This window comes from Musa acuminata, chromosome BXJ3-7, assembly GCF_036884655.1.
Source record: "Musa acuminata AAA Group cultivar baxijiao chromosome BXJ3-7, Cavendish_Baxijiao_AAA, whole genome shotgun sequence".
Taxonomy (NCBI): Eukaryota; Viridiplantae; Streptophyta; class Magnoliopsida; order Zingiberales; family Musaceae; genus Musa; species Musa acuminata.
Genome location: NC_088355.1, coordinates 2,653,245 through 2,673,079, shown reverse-complemented (window position 1 = coordinate 2,673,079; position 19,835 = coordinate 2,653,245). Strand labels below are relative to the sequence as shown.

Here is a 19,835-nt window from a genome sequence, read left to right as displayed (position 1 = left end):
CAAGAGATACGAGCGAAAAATCTTAATATTTAAAAATATTATATCTTAAAAATCAAAATCGATCTAGCATTTGAGCATCGTAAGAACACTCGAGTAGGAAATGATTACTTATGGATGAAATAAAAAAACTTGTCACGATGTGGAGCCATCGGTGTGTTACACCTTATATGCACTATGCTATGATTCGATTTTGATTATGTTGGGTCTTGAAAAAGACGTAAAGCCATTTGAGTGTGGGAAATTGTAACACCCAATTAGTCTCACATCGAAAGTAGACAAAAAATAAGATTACCTTATAAGGTTTGATGAGTGTATTATAATAATTTTAACTTAAGTATTTACGTCACTAGTTTGGACCAAACGGAATTATAGACTAATTAATGAGCTTATATTTTTTTTATTATCATTTTAAATAAAAGATGTATCAACTAGTATTCTTCTTAATTATTATTTTAAATAACATATGTTATTTAAAATAATAATAATCGTTGCATGCTTTAGTGATCATGTTGGATAGTGTGGAAGTAAAAAAAGGAAGAAATAAATAAAATATCTGTAGTTCTTTACAAAAGGATTGAGACTAAAAATCTTTTTTATAGTACAATTTGTTTCACTGGTAATGATGATGGGAGGATCAAATGACAGACTAATTTTGATAGGAAGAGAATTAAATGGATTTCAAGCATCAGAATCTATCATTTTAATTATTCTGATGACATAAAGAAAAATAATTGTCGTTATCAAACCTCATTCAGTACATCATCACATTATATATAATATTGCAATGATGTGAAACAAATATTTTGAATTATTTGTCATGACATAAGGCATTATAATTTTAGGAATTAAAGCTCACGACAACTTTCTTTTAACTTTTATATATTAAATAAGTGGGTTTTCATCAACAACTAAAGCATCTTTGGGTATGGCAACAAACTAGCTTACATTGGATCCGAATGCTTGTTGATTGAGATATAGATGCATGGTAAGAAAATAAATCCTTAAATTGAATTTGTTATGGGTTTAAGATGAAATATATTAATTCTTATTATTACTATTAATATATAATGGTAGATCACCTTTTCAAATATTTATACATATTCTATTGAAATCATAAATAATTTTGATATTTATTTTCTTGAAAGGATGTAACATAAAATTATAACTAGTTAATGGTGAACGTCTCTCGAAAATAAAAAGTCTTTATAATATCACGCATCACATAATTTGTTCTAGTCGATTCTTATAAAAAATTATGTAAACTAACAAAGACCCTTTTTATTATTATGTTACGGTAAAAAAAGATTCATTAGAAGTTCCAATATTAAGATTTAATTGAGTTAAGAATGAAAATATATTTAGAGATTACGTTACATAATGTTGGTTCTATGATCATTGTTTGTTGCCTACTAACCTACTGTATACAATTAGTGTATTAGTATCTCTCGATTGACTAAGTTTCATATGTCGAATCTTGATTCAACGAAAAAAATTATTATATAAGATCTAAGTAGATTAGTATATAAACTGAATTTATTTTGAGATAGGAGGAATGTCAAAGGTTGTGTTATTATTAATCATGAAAATTTTTGCATTTCATGAACTAATATATAATTTCCCCTAATTTTTTTGTCTTCTCTAAGATAATATTCTCCTTGAAGAAATCATCTAATGTGTGCTTATGTTAGACCTAATTATTAGCCTCCTAATAGAATCATACAAGGCTTGTCATGCATCTTCATTATAGAGAAGAAAATTTTATTTAGATTGGTCCTACAAAACAAGTGGAGGGGAAAATAAAAGAACCAAATAAAAATGTAGAAAATAGTACTACAATTTTTAAGATCCTTCATCAAAATTGACTAGCCAACCACTTGGTTGGCCAAAAAAATTAGGTTTAATTGATTAGATACATTAGATGTGGACATCCCAAGCCATTGGATGGGGAGTTCCCCCTAACAAACAAATTATCAATCCATTTCATTTAGCTGCCCAATAATGAAAGTCCATGTATATTCCTATATGTAGCCTTTTATACAATGATATGATGGGATTGATACTATTATCTAGTCATAGATCTATTTCAATTTTGTACACATATGATTTTGAAAGTGAAAGGATGGTTATGATAATATATGAAAGTAGGCATGTATATTATTATTAACTTGAGTTTAAAAGTTTTGATATCATAAAATTAACATAGTAATTTCCTCTAGATAGATCATGATTATTGATTTTAGATCGAAAAAAATAAGGAATCCAAGTAAGAAATTTTTTTATTAATTTATTACATATTTATCAATTTTATTATGCCTTGATTTGGGATACCCCATGTAGGGCTAGATGGATAGATAGGTATGCATTCTTTTGTTTGGTTGGTGGCTTCATGTGAGAAAGTAGCATTGTGATTAGAAAATCCTTGTAAAGTGTTCAATTATGTAATGATGGGTCATTATTGATCTTATCAATGAAGTATTCATCATGATAAGAAAAGATAATAATAAAATATTTATTAGTCAAATCATCACATAATAAAATACATTATTCTTAAGTCACCCACATGCATGATCTCCTCATCACAATTAAAGAAATTTAAAAAATAAAAATAAAAGACTTTATATCTTATAATAAATAAATGAAATCCAAAATTAAGAGAGCTGTTTGAGATCTTCATAATTAAATCATAAAATTGGTTCCATATTAATTGATGATCATTGAAAAGTATTTTTTTAGTTCTATTATTAAATAATAAAACTCGATATAGATAAATTAATGTGTAAGTCATCCAAATAATTTTGAATAGATGAAAGTATTCATACATATCATGATTAACGATAGATCTCATCGGACTATATCATCGTAAAAATTCAAGACAATGGATCTGATTCGACAAGATCCATCGTGCTTAATAATAATCATTATAATATTTAACATATTCTTGAAAGAAGTTTCCTCTAATTAACATATTGAAATCATTAGGATAATAATTATTTATCATGATTAATTGTTGATGGGGATGGAAGGTTCTTGTACCTTATGTCGGCACTACAAAAGAGGCATCCCAACATGGTGTGTCTCATACACTTTCTGCATGTTTAAATGGTGGAGAGGGAAAGTAACATTTTGATTTAATGTATCTTTCTAGCTATAAATGAAGAATGATCCTATTCGAATTTATAGTGTTTTGGGTCATATAAACACCAAATCCAATTTACAAGCATCCTAATCTGACTTATTGGAGTCTGAGTAATCTGAAGATTTAGAAAATCCAACCTATAATAAACTAAAAATTACAATAAATAGGTGATAATTGGACTCTACTCATTCCTCATTATCATTAACTATAAAGGTTCAAACTCTCAAGATTTAGGCATAAGATCCAAGAAAAATTAAAGCTTACTGCAACAATGGTCAATCATTCTTAAGGCACTCATGAAAAGCTAAAGCTTAACGATGGATGACTGACTGTCTCCATGAATGACATGATTTAATCCTCTCTTTCCTTCTTTTTGGTGCTCCGTGGTGTCATGCGTGACACATATAGGTAGCAAAAGGATAAAGCCTTGCATCAGCACAAGCCTCTTCTTTTATTTTCTTTTACTTTTATGTTCATTGAGAGCCTTTTAGATCATGAAGAATTTATGTCTACCTGAATGCCAAGAATCAAGTAGCTGAAATATGATGGATGAGCAAGTTATGAGTTGCCAAATCTCACCAAGGAAAAGTACCATCAAGTAATGGAAGTGTATGTGAGTTTACATACATCATCAAGAGAGAAAAGGACTTACACTTGTGGATATGCAATTAGTTGGAATAGTTTGGATATATTGTGCATTAGATTATAAGTTTAGTTCCTTATAATCCATTTCAAAGCTGCCTTAAATTTTCTCTTAATGAGAACATCACTCTTGCAGCTACACATATATCTTCCAACCAAAAAAATATTATTTAGTAGAGAATTGTTGGACAATGAACTACCACCTATGAGACCAGATAGGTGAAGATGCACAATCAATGAATCTTTATATCTCTCTCTCTCTCTCTCTCTCTCTCTCTCTCTCTCTCTCTCTCTCTCTCTTGTGTTCCCAAACCACAGTATTTGTCAAGGAAATAAGTTGCTGAAAGATATGGAAATACCTTTGTAATGTTATCTATCTGTTGATATAAGTTTCATTTATGCAATGACCACTGTAACAAGTTTCTTGGGAATGTCTAGATTTGTTGTGGGGTACATATGATGTTTAGATTTGAACAAAATCAAGACTTCAAGATATTCCTCTCACATATTAGAAACTACATTTTGATGTCAACCAACTCACAGAGAAATGCCTGACATATCAATTAGAATGAGTTGATGGCTCTTCTTGTTTGGTCACATCTTCTTCATCAAATCCATGCTCAGATGAATCCAAGATTTTGACCTAATTTATTGTCTGAAGCTGGGGATTACATCCAAGTATTTGGATGTTAAATACTGTGTCAATGTATCGCGACAAAAATATCTTTCTAAATAAAACGATTAAAATAAGACCTTCGAACTTAAACTTTGTCGATGAATAGCACAAGAGAACAATAGGATCAAGAGTTCAAATTGACCTTTTCTTTTGTTGACATTACAATTTTATTGTGTGAGCTTTGATTTCATGTTGATGAGTCATGAAAATTGAATTTTGCTGCATGATTAACTAGATTTCAACAATTATGAATATTTTATGACATACTAGAAGAGGGTGTAATGTTGAAGCCAAAGATGAACAAAGAGACATATATATATATATATATATATATATATATATATATATTGCACCGTAGTTAGAAAATTTCAACATGAATTTTCTAAATGAATGTTAATGACAATGGCATATGTGTCAGATTTTTTAACACTTAAGGGAATAAATATGCTACATAAAGCTTGCAATGACAAATATGTTGTTCACAAACTTTAACAAATATATTTTTACCTTGTAATAAATCATATTCACAATTACACCTCATCTTATTGATCATGATATGGACAAATAACCTCGAAGATAATCGGTAAATATAAATCAGGTAAAAGATACATCAAGCAAGCATGGGAATTAATGGAGCTTGATTTGGAGCATTATATTTCTTTGATATGTTTGTATGATAATGTTATTGCCTTGGCACCATGTTGACAAGAGAGGCAATACTGTCTAAAGGTGTAAGTTCATCAAAAAGGTTCATGCGAGTTTCGGGAGAATGACTCGAATGGAAAGTCAAAGTGACAGACGAATCCCCAAAGTATTTCTGCACTGTTGAAGAGAATCTGATGTCGTCCAAAGGCATGTCTTCCCGAGTGCTTTGTGTCTTCCCGAGTAATGCCTTAGTAGTATCGAGGTCCAATACAACGGTCAACGTCGTGCGATATCTTGATCCAATCACTTCGATGCTTAAAATAATAACATGAAATAATAAAGAGGATTTAGTAGAGCTTACAATAATATAGATAGAGTCGGCTTTCCTTTATTTGGTTTGGGGGTTTGACTTTTATATCTGAGCGGTTGGTGATGTGAAGTCAACGATGAGTTAGGGTACTCTTTATCATATTTAAGAATCATTAATGGTGGCTGATGAGCATGTCATCCGAAGGATAGTGTCAAGATGGGACGATCATGATGACGTATTTTGCTTGGGCTTTTAGTCGGTCCGAGTTAAACAAGGGATGATCTTTTGCATCGATCGTTCGTAAAGAGGAGCTGGGGAAGTCGAGTCACATTATGAGACTTTAAGCATGTATGCATGCCTTACTTTGAATCATTTCTGGGGGGTCGAGACAGATAGGAGCCGACGAACTGTTCTCCTATCGGCAGCTACAAAGAGTTGGTGGGAGCTGCCCATCCTTCAATTAGATGGCTACCGCACCAAGGTGGTGGAGTTAGGCGGCACTGTCATTTCTCTATCAGATACATATAACTATAAACCGGCCATAGTTACATCAAGACAATGTCAACATTTGAACTTTGATTTGATTGAAATGTTCAATAAGATTCACAGAGTTGGCCAAAAAAGATTTAAAGAATACGACCCAATAAACAGTTGCATGATATTAAACCTTCCATTGGAGATGCTAATGCTTGTTCCATAATGAAAATATAATCAATTACAGATAATTATTTATACAAAATTTTGGCAAAGGGTCATTTGCTCATTTTCCATGGATTATACTCTCCTGGTTCATCCATTACTGCCATAAAAAGTTAGGGGGGAATGATCATACTCAGCAACTCTCTTTTTGATAATGGGATGTTTCATTGAAAATTATAATTTGATTGAAAGCATATGCCATCAAAAAATTTTAATTCAAGGGGTGTATTTTTGTAATTTATAGTCGATATTGTGTTCAATATATGACAATTTCATAATATTATAAGAAAATTGATGTGTCAAATGTGACTTTTTCTTACAATTATAGCAAAGTTCTCAGCTAGCTTGTCAAAATTTTGGACCATTAGTGCTGAATTCAAAGCATATTGATCTTGTAATAGTGGCTTCTTTCTATCAGTTCTTAATTGTTCATACTAGCATGGTGATATTTGGCATCTCAAAATGCTTAGTTGTATTTATGCACAATGAAAAGAATTAATGGCAGAGATATTCGTAATTGACATAGCAAGTATTAATGTTTGTTGGCAAAACATATACATATGAAAATATCTCATCCACCCAATAAAAAATAACATTATTGCTTAAATATTCTCTCCATTAATAAAAAAAAAAGAAAAATCTCATCCTTGAGTAATTGGATACTCATGTGATTTTTATGAGTTATGACATTCATGATATAGCATACTATTTCAACAAAAATAAAAATAAGCTTCAGCCCATACACATGTCAGCATAATCAAAAAATAAAAAAAGTTATAATTTTGATAATAATAATAATAATAATAATAATAATAATAATAATAATAATAATAATAATAATAATAATAATAATAATAGTAGTCCAAAAGTTATTGAGATGCATGCATGCCCACTATTCTTACTTTGCAGTCAAACATCACATGTACTACATAATGATTCCACCAAACAATGTCTTGTGGTGGTACCAAAGAGAAAAGGAGGGGAGAAGAGGCCTACCTTGTGGTGATTTGATGATGTCTTGTGGTGGTGCCAAAGAGACAAAGGGCAAAAGAAGAAGCATACTTTGTGGTGCTTTGATGATTTCTTCACTGCCATGCACAAGAATAGCTTTGACCAGTACAGCATTCCTGTTTCAGGTGCATGATCATGTGTCAGAAGAAGACAATAATTTAATCTTTCACACAAAATGAACTTGCCATGTGAAATCCATTTGGTTGCTTTCACTGCAAATAGTTTCCAGATTGACAGATTGTTGTGCACACCAGCCAGTCCAGCTGAACACACCAAAAGAGAAAGTTCCCACAAAGAAACACTGGTGTGACAGCAGATGCCAGCAGAACCTTCAAATGACAGTCATTGTCTCAGTAAGAGACAAGGTTGTTTCTTTTCATGTGACCACAGAGAGATCTGATGATAGAAACAGATAAAAGAGTTTGCAGCACCAAAGAAGTACTTCAGTGCCCATGTTTTTGTAGTTCCAAGACTCAAAGAGTTCTTCTACCTTTGAGTTGTATTTGTAGCCTTGGCTTTTTGGATTGTTGCATTTGTCTCTCTAAAGCATTCTGAACACATTAGTAACCCAATAACAAAACATATGTATCAATAAGTGCCTAATATCAGACAGATAATGGAAGATAAATTTATGACAGTGAGAAAAAAATTGAATGGTCATAATTATATAGGCAATGAGAACATGCATCATAATCATGTGATTGGCCATAGTAAGAGGCAGAGAACAGTCAGAGATTTATATAAAGGATTATTGAAGCTTGAAGCTTCAGAAGCAACATAAATGTCAACAACAGAAGGAATGCAGATTCTTAGAGATCCAAGATAGATAAACAGTTTCACTAAGCTGAAGTTTGCCTTTTCACCATCAAACCATATGGATATGCAATGAAAGAAATTTAAGTCGGGTTTCACACTTATGAAGCAAGGGTTACTAAAAAAACTACATTATAGTCATATCGATAGAACCGCTTACAGTTGCTTGTCTTATAGTATACAAGGTGAACAAGAAGTTCATTATTTCCTTTTCTATTTATATCATGTCCAAAACAGTTACTATTACAGCAAACATGAAACCAACAAATCTTCATCGAAACATGATGAAGATATCACTCCAGAGGAATTTTCATCTACAAGAACTGGAGGAAAGGAAAATAACTATTTGGCGGCAAAGGTGACATCAAAGAACAGCAATATCAGACATTCATAGTACATTCACCGGCCATCAGAAGATGTGAAAGATTCTGCGAATCCGGCAGGCCTTGCAGGGATGCTTCCCTTACTATCGTCAAGGCTCACTGAACTAACATCTGTTGTACCATCAGCAGCTTGCCATCCCTTCACCATCTGAAGAAGGGGTTGTTGCAGGTCGATACCCAAATATTCATCCTGGTCATCACTCATGGGCCTCCATTTCTCAGCCAGTTGGGCGAGTACGTTTACTGCATGACCCATGTCAGGCCGCTGCTGTGGCTCTCGTGCAGCACAATGCCCTGCAAGTTCTGCGATGATTGAAATGCTATCAAAGTTCTCATCCGTGACAACAAGTGCTGGATCAATGATACTCTTGAGATTTTCTTTGGTGGTCTTCATTTGACAGAACCAGGAGACAAGGTAACGGCTCTCTTCGGGTCTGTTCTCATCCAGTGCCATCAGACCAGTTAATAGCTCCATCAGTACCACTCCGAAACTGAAGACATCAATCTTTTTTGTAACTTTTCCAGTAACTGATTTAATCATAACAACGCAAACCAGTCAATAAAGTAGTCAGTTGCAAATGAAAATTACTTCCTCTACTTGATGAATTAAGTATTCTTGAGGACTAAACAACCGCAGTGAATATATTGCTGAAATATGTATAAATTGCAAGGAAATTAAAAGATACACATAACAGAGAAAACAATGATCCAGTAAACAACAAGCAGAACAGTGACTATTGAACAAAAAGAGAAAAGGCTTCATATATTGCATGTTGCACCTTGTTATTCTCCTACAGCTTGATCTCTAAAATAGAAAGAAAAAGATACTAATCAGAAATTTAGATCTCCTAGGTCATATGTGAGTTCTAGATGATAAATTATAACGTAAAGAAATTAAGAAGAACTGAAGGAACTATGTACTAAGTTCCACGAAATTTTATGGCAATGTGCTTCTTTTGTTATGGAAATGCAAATATTACAAGAAGAAACCTAAAAACATGGATCTGGACATATAAGAATAAATCTAAGTTATTAGAAGAATGTCAATGCTTGGAACATTAATAAGGACTATCTTTTAGCAACAATATCAGACAAAGAAGGAAAGAAGGTACCCACATATTGATGCATTTTTCTCACAAATCAAGGTAGTCAAAACATAAATCCTTAATCTAGCCTTAGATTTTTTTGTATTAGTAAGTTATTTTTCTAAAGAAATGATTGTTAAAAGTGACAACAAAATTGTGAGATTAAGGTAATTTCGGCATGTTTGTCAAAGTTTAATCGGAAAAGGTGTGGTGTACATAATAACATTTATTAGAAACAAATTTTCAGTCCTTTGAAGTCAGTCTATGAGTAAGATCGCCAATATCTATCACTGAAAAGTTGAAGAAAAGGCATTACCAGCATATTCAGGGGCTAAATACCCAAAAGTTCCAGCAAGTCTAGTTGCCACAGAATTTTTTCCATCTGGGGCAAGTTTGGCGAGCCCAAAGTCTGAAACTTTTGCTCTATAGTCATCACCAAGTAGTATATTTGAGGACTTGAGATCTCGGTGGATAAAACATTGATGAGCCAAGTTATGAAGATACTCCATTCCACGGGCAACATCCAATGCAATGTTCATCCTCTTCTTCCATGACAATGGCTCCGACTCCAGCTGCTTCCATCGGAACAGATGCTTACTCAGTGCCCCCTGAGGCATATACTCATAAACTAAAAGTCTCTCATATTCTTCTATGGAATAGCCCAGGATGGAAACCAAATTACGGTGCCGAACCTTTGAAAGAACAGCAATTTCAGCATGGAATTCATCTAAAGCTTTACTACTTAACACAGCAGATTCCATTCTCTTAACAGCTATCATTGTCCCATCATGCAACTCTCCCTTGTAGACAACACCAAATCCACCCTTGCCAAGCACATTCTCTGAAGCAAAGTTTCTAGTAGCACTACGAAGAACCTGAACTGATATTACTAAGTTGCCAGACTCAATCAAGTGTGTATCACTTGTATGACTGCTGTTTATACTTTGCCATTCATTAGTAGCAATGCTGTTACTGGCATTATTTGCAACCACAATCTTGACTAAATTATCTGGATTAGACGAGTCTCTGGGATGGACAACAATGGAGCTTGGTGCCGGAAAGGCACTCTTTCTTCTCTTCCAGAAGCACAGGAAAAGAACAGCCAAGAGAAATATAGAAACACCGAAAGCAATTGGAACAATGACAATCAGGAGATTCAACTTCCTAGAACCTCTTGACCTATTACCTGAATTAGCATCAGGAGATGAGCTGCCAGAAGATCTAGGTGAGTTATGCGATTGGGTATTGTTCGGTGAGCTGTCTGATGGACTGTTCCCAGTTGAAGAAGATTCTGGAGAACTAGCAGTAACTAGCAATTTATTTCCATCAAGAAGGACTTTCACGCTACTAGGGAAATGTGGAACAGGAGGAGAGATGTTATTTGAAGAAAGATCCAAAGTTTTTAGCAATTTCAAGTTTGTCATGTTGACCGGAATCATGCCATCAAGATTGTTACCCCCAAGTCTAACATCAACAAGATCATTCAATTTTCCGAGGGATGGACTGATTGTGCCATTCAATTGTAAGTTTGGAAGATTTATCACAGAAACTTTGCCATCAAAACAAGACACACCAGACCACAAACTGGCACAAGGATCATTACCAGACCAAGAAGCTGCAAGCTTCGATGGATAATTCACTCTTTCAAGGAACTCTAAAAGGGCGGTGACTTCTGGTGAGCAAGGAATTCCTGGTGTAGACTGGCAAAATGAGTTATAAGCATAGGTGAAGTTGAAACTCACCTTTGGGATCGGACCCATGAACAAATTGTTGTCTAATTGCAATGACTGGAGCTGCGGCAACCTTGTCAGGTTCTGAGGCACAAGACCAACAAGCAGGTTATTGTTGAGCCACAGCCGTGTCAGAGATGTTAAGCCCCCAATTGAGCTTGGGATTGGTCCTGTGAGCTGATTTCCATGGAGCCAAACATCCTTCAGCATTGCCATCGATGCAATGACATCAAGCGAGCCGGTCAATTTTGGTCCAATCTGGTTGTTCAGCCATAAAATCTGCAGTGGCAGACCTGAATAACTCGCTGGGATGGTGCCGGTGAGATTGTTGTATGACAACTTCAGAACAGATAGAGAATGCATTGTTCCCAAGAATTCCGGCAAAGGGCCGGCGAGATTACAACCCACCAATGACAAATTCATCAGCTGGGCAGAGTCTGCCAGGTCCGGAGGCAGCACCCAGCCAGTGCTCTGGTTCAAGGGATTCATGTCCAGAGACAGCACCTGCAAGCTAGTGAGCCCGACGAAGAAGTCCGATGGAATGGCGTCGAACTGGTTGTTCCCAAGGTATGCATACTGCAAATTGGACAAGCCACTGAAAGACGGCAGCTTTCCACTAAAATTGTTCCTCTGGAGACCGATATTGGTCAGCATGGAGAGCTTGTTGAAGTCCCGAGGAAGAGGGCCGCTCAAACCCAAGTTCTGGACCTGGATCTGGGCGACGCGGGAGCCGGAGCAGAAGACGTGCGGCCACAGCGGAGGGCCGCAAGGGTCTCTGTTGTTCGTGGGCCATTTGAGGAGCTCCGGGTTGGCCAACCCCTTCCGGAACTCATCAAGAACGGCGTAATCTCCGGCATCGGTTGTGCCGAACACCACCGATCCGAAGCAGCAAAGGAAAACGGATAAAAACACGATCTTGATCCAATTCCCCAGCGCCATCCTCTAAACCCAAGATCTCAACTCCTCATGGAAATGCGAAGAAACATCACAGATTGAAAATTCAGGAAGAGAATCGCACTCACAGCCTTTAATCACCAGTCTCGGAGCAAAAAAACAGATCCATCCGAGGCCTTCAGTCCACAAAAAGATCGAGCAACCAGGGTTTCTCCAACTCCAGTCCCAAACTGGGGGCACAATGCTGTCGCTCAGAGGCCAGGAGAGCTCTAAAGAGTCCAATCTCCGGACCAAAGGCGACGTTTTTATCGGGGCGGTGTCGGCCGCAAGTCCCAAAACTACGTCAAAATGGGATTTTTCTTCGCTCCCAGTAAATCACGGCGTCATTAGCACCAAAACTATCCCCGACGCCTGCGTAATGTGAAGCACAGGAACAGAAGAAATGAACCCGCAAAGAACGCAGGTGACCGCCACGTGGATTTGCAAAAATTTAAAGAAGAGAAAAGAGAAGAAAAATAAAAAAAGAGTTGGGATAATTTCCTTTTACTATTTTTTTATAAAAAATAATGTATATTTTCTATTTTTGTATTTTCCAAAAATATATCTCTCGTTTCTCCTCATGGTTTAATTATTCCTCATATTTTTAGCATTATAATAATAATAAACAAAATAAAGCTGAGTTATTTAATAATAATCAAATCAATATAAAAGCTTTACTTGCTAAAATAAGACCTTCTAACATCCTATGAATAATAATTTATGACCATTATGTCACGATCATTATATCAGAATCAAATCCAACCCAAGAAGAAGAATACAAAATAACTCAAATTAACAAATAATAATAATAATAATAATATAACTAGTATTACAATTCTTCGTCCATACTCCTACTGATCACCCAATAGTACATTCTATTATTATTTCCACCGACATGAAATAGGTCCTGCAGAAAGCAACATAATGGATATTATTAGCCATGAATTATACAGGCCTCATGCAGTTTGCTCCAGTCTTCTATTAGTTCTCGAGTGTTGGTCATCATAACATGCTTAAGACACTTGATATGGTCGCCGATTGGGTCAATTCGAGTCAATTGGGTCCAATCGTTGAACCGAACCGAACCTACTTATTTATCACTGGACTTAATTATGTCGGCCCATTTATGATATGAATGCCTGACCCAAATCCACCATTCTCGCATCATGTCGACCTGGCGTGTGGATTACGAATCGCCACTTGTCATATCCATTGATGGTCCATCAATGAGAGCCAATTTCAATCTGTTATCCCTCGTCCTCACCGTCAGATTTAGATCAGACGATAGCGAAGGATGGAAATTTTCTAAGATTAACCTGATCCGCGGATTACCAGATTGGAACAACGGCCCTTTCTCTACTTTTTTCCCCCATCGTTCAAACCCTCCCTCCCCGGCCTTTTCCCGGCTAGGGTTTCTGACCGCCCTTCCGTCTCCCGTCGCCATGGAGAGTTCCTCCTGATCTTTCGATTCGATCTGTTGACCCATGATTTATTGTTTTCCCTTCTGATTCGTGTCTTTGATTGGTGAAACTCCGTGAATAGCCCACAAGCGATCGAATTTTACCCCAGAGGTTGGACTTGGCTACTGATTTGTATTCTTTTTTCCCCTATGTTTGGGAATTGGTGAAGGGGACCGATGTCTCTGTGTGTTTTTTGCCACCTATGAACAGGTTTTGGGTCTTGAAGGAAGAATGTTTGCCAGGAATCGTTGTGCGGAGAAGGTGCTGATGACGAAGATGTAAGCATCCTTTGCATCGTCCTTGAAGTTTGATTTCCTAAACTTGTGTTAGCAATGTAGGTATGTTTGTGCTGTTTCTTTTATGGTTTTTAGTTCAAGTCATTGAGCCCTCATATTCGCTTTACTAAGCCCAATGTATGAGGGAGGGGAATTGAATACTGAGATACAACTGAATAAAAGAGCTTCCTTTATGAGCAGTTATGTTGCTTGACATACGCCAATCAAGAATGTTAAATTACTATCTGCAGCTAATAGACAAATCAAGCAACCAACTTTTTATAGCATTGTGATCCTGAGCAGGTATTTTTACCATATTACAAAAATGTGACCATGTTTGGCGTTGCTGATTACCATCTTTGTATATTTATACATTAATTGTGTCCAGAGACATGTCGGATTTGTAGGACAAAAATGGAGAATTTGCTTATTCAGGATTGTTGATTTAACGGACGACTAGCTTAATCGAAGCAAAATTGAACAATTTCTTTCTGTTTGGTCCTTCCCAGTCTCGCTATTCATGATGAATCATCAAGTAGGTGTAATTGTTCCTCTGGAGGCTAATAGACGAATTAAGTAGCCAACTTTTTTCTAGCATTGTGATCCTGAACAGGTCATTCTATCATTTTAAAATGGGTTCATGTTTGCCATTGCTGATAACTGTCATTGTATTTGTAGACATGTTATTGTATCCAGAAGCATGTTGGATTCATAGGACAGTGTTAGTGTAAACAACTTTGTGCCGTGGCCTTGGGGCCGACGCGGCTTGTGTCGGGTTCGAATGGCAGGGATCTCGTCGTCACTGAAGTGGCGGGCGTCGCAGATCAGACCGTGTCGAGCTTGATCGGGGTGTTCCGTAGAGGAGGCCTCCTTTGCTTTGCCTCCCGAGGGCGCTAACCTCGTCTTCTCATCTGCACACAAGTCGGGTCGAGGGGCTCAGCCCGACCCCTTTGACGATCAAGTTAGTGATGCGGAGTGGTGTATTTTTGTGTCTGTTTTTTCTCTCTCCCCCCCCCCCCCTCGCCCCTCTTAGGGGCGGGGTTTTTATAGGGTGATTTACCGTGTCTGATGCGGCTGCTTGCAGGGAGCGGGTTGCGTCTGACACTGGTGTTGGCGTGGCGTGAATGATCGAGTCTGAACAGATCGTTAATGGGTCTCAGTCTACGTTCTGTTTCGTTTGACCAGGTTCCATCGGGTAGGTTGAGGTGTGAGACGTCGTCTGGGACAGCTGACGTCTGCGCAGGTCTTGTCACCATTTATTACCCTCATCAGACAGTAATGGTGAATTTGCTTGTTCAGTGTTGTTTATTTAACTGATGACTACCTTAACTGAAGTAAAAACGAGCAATTTGCTTTCTGTTTGGTCCTTTGCAGGCTTGCTGTCCATGATGAATCATCAAATCTCCATTAGGTGGTCGACAAGGTTCATGATGAAGCTACTCCTGCATCTTTTAGATTGGGATACGACAACATGGAAAAAGGTTTCTTATCCTTTTAAAATATGCCCAATTGAAAGGTCCCCTTACCAATGGTGAGCTTGCTTTTAAAATATGCCCAACACATGATTTTAGTTTCACTTTAGAAAATAGCCCCTAGGCCTATCTAAGATCTCTCTAGATCAGTCAAATGATTTCTCAACATCCTCTCTTTGACGTTGAATGTGTGCCTGCAATTGTGCATGCATCCATCATGTGGTAGACTTAAGAGCCTCACCTTTAAGTACAGTCATGGCCAATTAGCCATTCTTTTGATTGTCCTTGTATCATCATGGAGAGAATAGTCTTCTTTTTTTATACAGAAATAGATCATTTTTCGTGGGACAGTGTACACAGTGATTAAAGTTGCCCTTTCATTTGCTTCTGAATCTTATTATAAAATCATAGACACTTTTAAGAACTAATTACTAATTTTTATTTACATGTAGTGCAATCTGGAGAGTGAATAACAGGCACATTGCGACCAAATGCATTTATGAATTTAGAGGCAAATGCTGGTGGTTGGCCTTGGACATGCAAAGGAAATTATAAAGCTGGACAACAATGAATTACAATATGTTTGCTAATCAGTCATGCTGTTCACTGTTTAATTAGTACCAAAAATAGTTCTCCGAATGAAGCCCTAATCCTATCGTTACATTATCTGTTTTATTTGTTATGTTGATAATTAATAGCAATCACTTTTTCACTATGTTAAAGCAGAATAACATAAAACAAAATTTTTAATTTCTAAAGATATGTTCGTCGTGTGAAAATTAATTCATTAAAATTTGTGAAATAGAAAACCATGTGTGAGATAAATTGTATTACCTAAGGAGATTATATATCCCTAAATCCATGTATATCTCTAGAAGAGGGTGAAGGAGGGCAAGTGTCATTTTCTCTAGCGTTGATCTACACAGCAGAGCTACGATGACGCTCCTCAAAATTTCATGTCTGTTTTGAGGTGGAAAAGAGAAGAAGAATAAGAAAGAAAACAAAAAGCTTTTACCTATAAATTATTGAAACCCTTCTATTTATAGAGGTCCTTTATCAACTTAATGGATCCTTCCCCTATTAGGTATTAGATCTTCATCCAATTACTCAAGCCTCTTAGATTGGTGGATATCTATCCAATAATCTCTCATGAGCTCTTATTAGATCTAATTCATAGGATCTAATAATTCAGGGGTTTATTTGATATATAATAAGATATGGGCTCCAACGGATATCTCATATTTGAACATTTACTTATCGCAATGTCTACCATATGTGTATGATCTTATAGGCCCAATATCAAGTTGGTCATGAGTTATACCTGTCATAACTCAATGAATTATTATCTCCATGATAATTCACTCGACTCATCGACTGCGAACGTACTATGCCACTACGTCGTAGTTCCTAGACGATACAGAGGAATCCAATCTATTGGACATATTTGTCCTTAGTTACCATGTACCTATAGTCCCTCATCCATCTAATATCTTAGAGATCGTTTAATGGGCATGGTGTTATTAGACCCATGTAGTTTCTACTCGAGTCTCGCTCGAATCGGATTCTCACGGAGAACTTTTTCTCTTTCAATCCAAATGACCATGACCAGAGATTTGTTTGAGCAAGAACACATGAGATAGTTACTACTCGAGTCTCGCTTTAATCGGATTCTCACTGAGAACTCTTTCTCTCTCATTCTGAATGACCCTGACCAGAGATTTGTTTGAACAAGAATACATGAGACAGTTTCTACTCGAGTCTCGCTCTCATCGGATTCTCACGAAGAACTCTTTCTCTCTCAATTCGAATGACCCTAACTAGAGATTTGTTTGACCAAGAATACATAAGATATTTCTCTCATTACACCGAGAGTGAATGATCCTCTATCGACAATCAATAGCCCTCGAAAGGTTGACTACCACTCCCGATGACTGGCTGTGCCAGATCTGGGACATCCAAACCTATAAGTCAAGTATCAAAGAGTGGAGTACTCATACAGGACATCCTTTGTATTTCAAGTTTAAGGACCAGATATACCACTAGGACTACGGAATCGCTGTCTGATAATAAGGCATCATCAACCATTCAGCATTTCATAAGCGGATCAATCAATAAACTCATTCTCCAATTAGCACCTGTATTGTATCACTATTATCCTCATACGAGCAGTTATGAGACCAGTTGTATCTATCATATGGACGGGTATACAATATACTAGTATCTCGATGTTCCTCTCATGTAAACTATAACCAAGATTATTTAAGATATGTGTTATATATATATATATATATATATATATATATTCAATGTCACGATGCTTCCGCCGACCGTGAAATTCTCGGTGCACCAATTTGTGGGGTCGGATGTTTAGATATTGGCCTAGTCGATCAACAGCGGCGGCTACGAGAGGAACACTGTCTCTGCTTTCTTGCCCCATTCACTCGTCCTCCTTTCCCCAGTCTTCCCTTGCCGCATCTTTGTCTTCCACAAACAGCCCTGTCTTTGATCTTCATCCTTCTCCCTCCATGGACGATGGCAGCCTGCATATTGTCATGCTCCCATGGCTAGCCTTCGGCCACCTGCTTCCGTTCATGGAGCTCTCCAAGCGCATGGCCCAACATGGCCATCGCGTCTCCTTGCTCGTCACCAAGAGAAACATACAGAGGCTCCCCAGAGTTCCTCCCCATCTCTCTTCTCTCCTCCAGTTTGTCGAGCTTCCCATGCCAAGCATCGAACACCTGCCGGAGAACGCAGAGGCGTCGATCGACCTTCCGTCCGACGAGCTCAGACCGTACCTGAGGCAGGCCTTCGACACCTTCCAGCACCAGTTATCCAGCTTCCTCCGGCAGACGTTGCCCCGCGTGCCCGATTGGATCCTTTTCGACTACGCTGCCTACTGGGCGCCCCGAGTGGCCGCCGAGTTCGGCGTGCCGTGCGCCTATCTAGGCCTCTTCAACGCCGCGGTGCTGAGCTTTTTTGGGCCGTCCGCATCGTTAATGGGCTGTGAAGGCGCGAGGGAGACGCCTGAGCAGTTCATGGAGCTGCCTGAGTGGGTTCCTTTCGAGTCCACCGTCTTTTTCAAGCCCTACGAGGCTCGCGAGCTCTTCAAGCCCGGCGTTCTGCCGGACGCCTCCGGTGTGTCCGAAGCTTATCGGTTCGGTAGGACGTTGGAAGATTGTCAATTGATATCTGTTCGGAGCTGCCCAGAGTTCGAACCAGATTGGTTTCACCTCCTCGGGAAGCTACACAAAAGACCAGTGATTCCCGTAGGATTCTTCCCTCCCTCACCTCAGGAATCAGACACCGATGAAGAGAGCGACCGCAGGTGGCGCAGCATCTTCCAGTGGCTAGCGAAACAAAAGCCAGAATCAGTCGTTTACGTTGCATTCGGCAGCGAGGTAAAGCTGACAAGCTCTCAAGTGCATGAGATTGCTCTCGGCCTGGAGGGATCCCAATTACCCTTCGTTTGGGCACTGAGAGCACCGGCAGACTCGCACGGCAGCCCCGCCGCGCTGCCGGAAGGATTCGAGGAGCGGACGCAGGGACGCGGGCTGGTGTGCTTGGGTTGGGTCCCTCAAGCCCGGCTCCTTGCGCACCCGTCCATGGGCGGATTCCTGACGCACGCCGGTTGGAACTCGATCATCGAGGGGCTCGCGCTCGGGCTCCCGGTCGTGCTCATGCCGCTGATGTTCGATCAAGGTCTGAATGCAAGAAACCTGGTCGAGCGGAAGATTAGCGTGGAGGTGCCGCGAAACGAGGAAGATGGATCGTTCACAGGAGAGGGGATAGCGACGACCTTGAGGTTGGTCATGGTAGAAGAACAAGGTCAGCCACTGAGAGCGAAGGCCAAGGAGTACAGAGAGGTGTTTGGAGACGAGAAGCTGAACGATCGACATGTGTGGGAATTCCTCAAATACTTGATAGAACATAGAAGACAACAAGCTTAACTCAGCTGCAATCGATATGAGATCTCAGTCTTGTCGTCGCTGTTTTCTGCTTTATTCGTGTTGTTGGATTCTCCTCGGTCACATGAAGCTTGGTGTCAACGTTACTTGCTGCTCTGACCCCAAAGCTTCACCATCTACTAGTAATTCCAACTTGGACTCTGGATTTTAGTGGAGAATCACATGCTTCATCCAATCTTCTTAAATTAAAATGCGTTAGAATAAATAAATCTAGATATCTTAAATTATAAAGTCGACTAATTATAAGGGTAATATATAATTAATCGACTAAATTTGACCTTATAATATTGGATGATTAATAATTGATGACCATTATATCACGATCATTATATCAGAATTAAATCCAGCCAGAAGAATACAAAGTAACTCAAATTAACAAGAAAAATAATAATAATATAAATAGTATTGCAAATCTTCCTCCATACTCCTATTGATCACCCAAAAGTACATTCTATTATTATTTCCACCGACATGAAATAGGTCCTTCGGAAAGCAACATAATGGATATTATTTGCCACGAATTATACAGGCCTTACGCAGTCACATGAAGTTTGCTCGAGTCTTCTCTTAGTTCTCAAGTGTTGGTCATCTTAACATGCT

General features: G+C 38.0%; 2 protein-coding genes and 1 long non-coding RNA gene across 5 annotated transcripts; 2 read left to right on the top strand and 1 right to left on the bottom strand.

The window, feature by feature from the left end:
* Nucleotides 1–8,118: 8,118 nt before the first annotated feature.
* On the bottom strand, nucleotides 8,119–12,422 carry LOC103990756 (receptor protein kinase TMK1). Its single transcript, XM_009410011.3, has 3 exons — nucleotides 12,153–12,422; nucleotides 9,717–12,072; nucleotides 8,119–8,843 (listed from the first exon to the last, which is right to left on the bottom strand). The coding sequence occupies exons 2-3, from the start codon at nucleotides 12,067–12,069 to the stop codon at nucleotides 8,332–8,334; spliced, it is 2,865 nt and encodes a 954-aa protein (XP_009408286.2). The 5' UTR covers nucleotides 12,070–12,072; nucleotides 12,153–12,422; the 3' UTR covers nucleotides 8,119–8,331.
* A 1,008-nt stretch (nucleotides 12,423–13,430) lies between these two features.
* On the top strand, nucleotides 13,431–15,930 carry LOC108953422 (uncharacterized). Of its 3 annotated transcripts, XR_010497917.1 has the most exons (5): nucleotides 13,431–13,634; nucleotides 13,734–14,759; nucleotides 14,883–15,079; nucleotides 15,173–15,329; nucleotides 15,723–15,930. It is a non-coding gene; the product is annotated as an uncharacterized LOC108953422 (long non-coding RNA). The 3 variants fall into 3 exon arrangements; XR_010497918.1 differs by lacking the exon at nucleotides 15,723–15,930 and having other exon boundaries at nucleotides 14,883–15,073; nucleotides 15,173–15,679; XR_010497916.1 differs by lacking the exon at nucleotides 15,723–15,930 and having other exon boundaries at nucleotides 15,173–15,676.
* A 1,724-nt stretch (nucleotides 15,931–17,654) lies between these two features.
* LOC135643048 (UDP-glycosyltransferase 91C1-like) lies at nucleotides 17,655–19,426 on the top strand. Its single transcript, XM_065159586.1, has one exon. The coding sequence runs from the start codon at nucleotides 17,796–17,798 to the stop codon at nucleotides 19,215–19,217; it is 1,422 nt and encodes a 473-aa protein (XP_065015658.1). The 5' UTR covers nucleotides 17,655–17,795; the 3' UTR covers nucleotides 19,218–19,426.
* The last annotated feature ends 409 nt before the right edge of the window (nucleotides 19,427–19,835 follow it).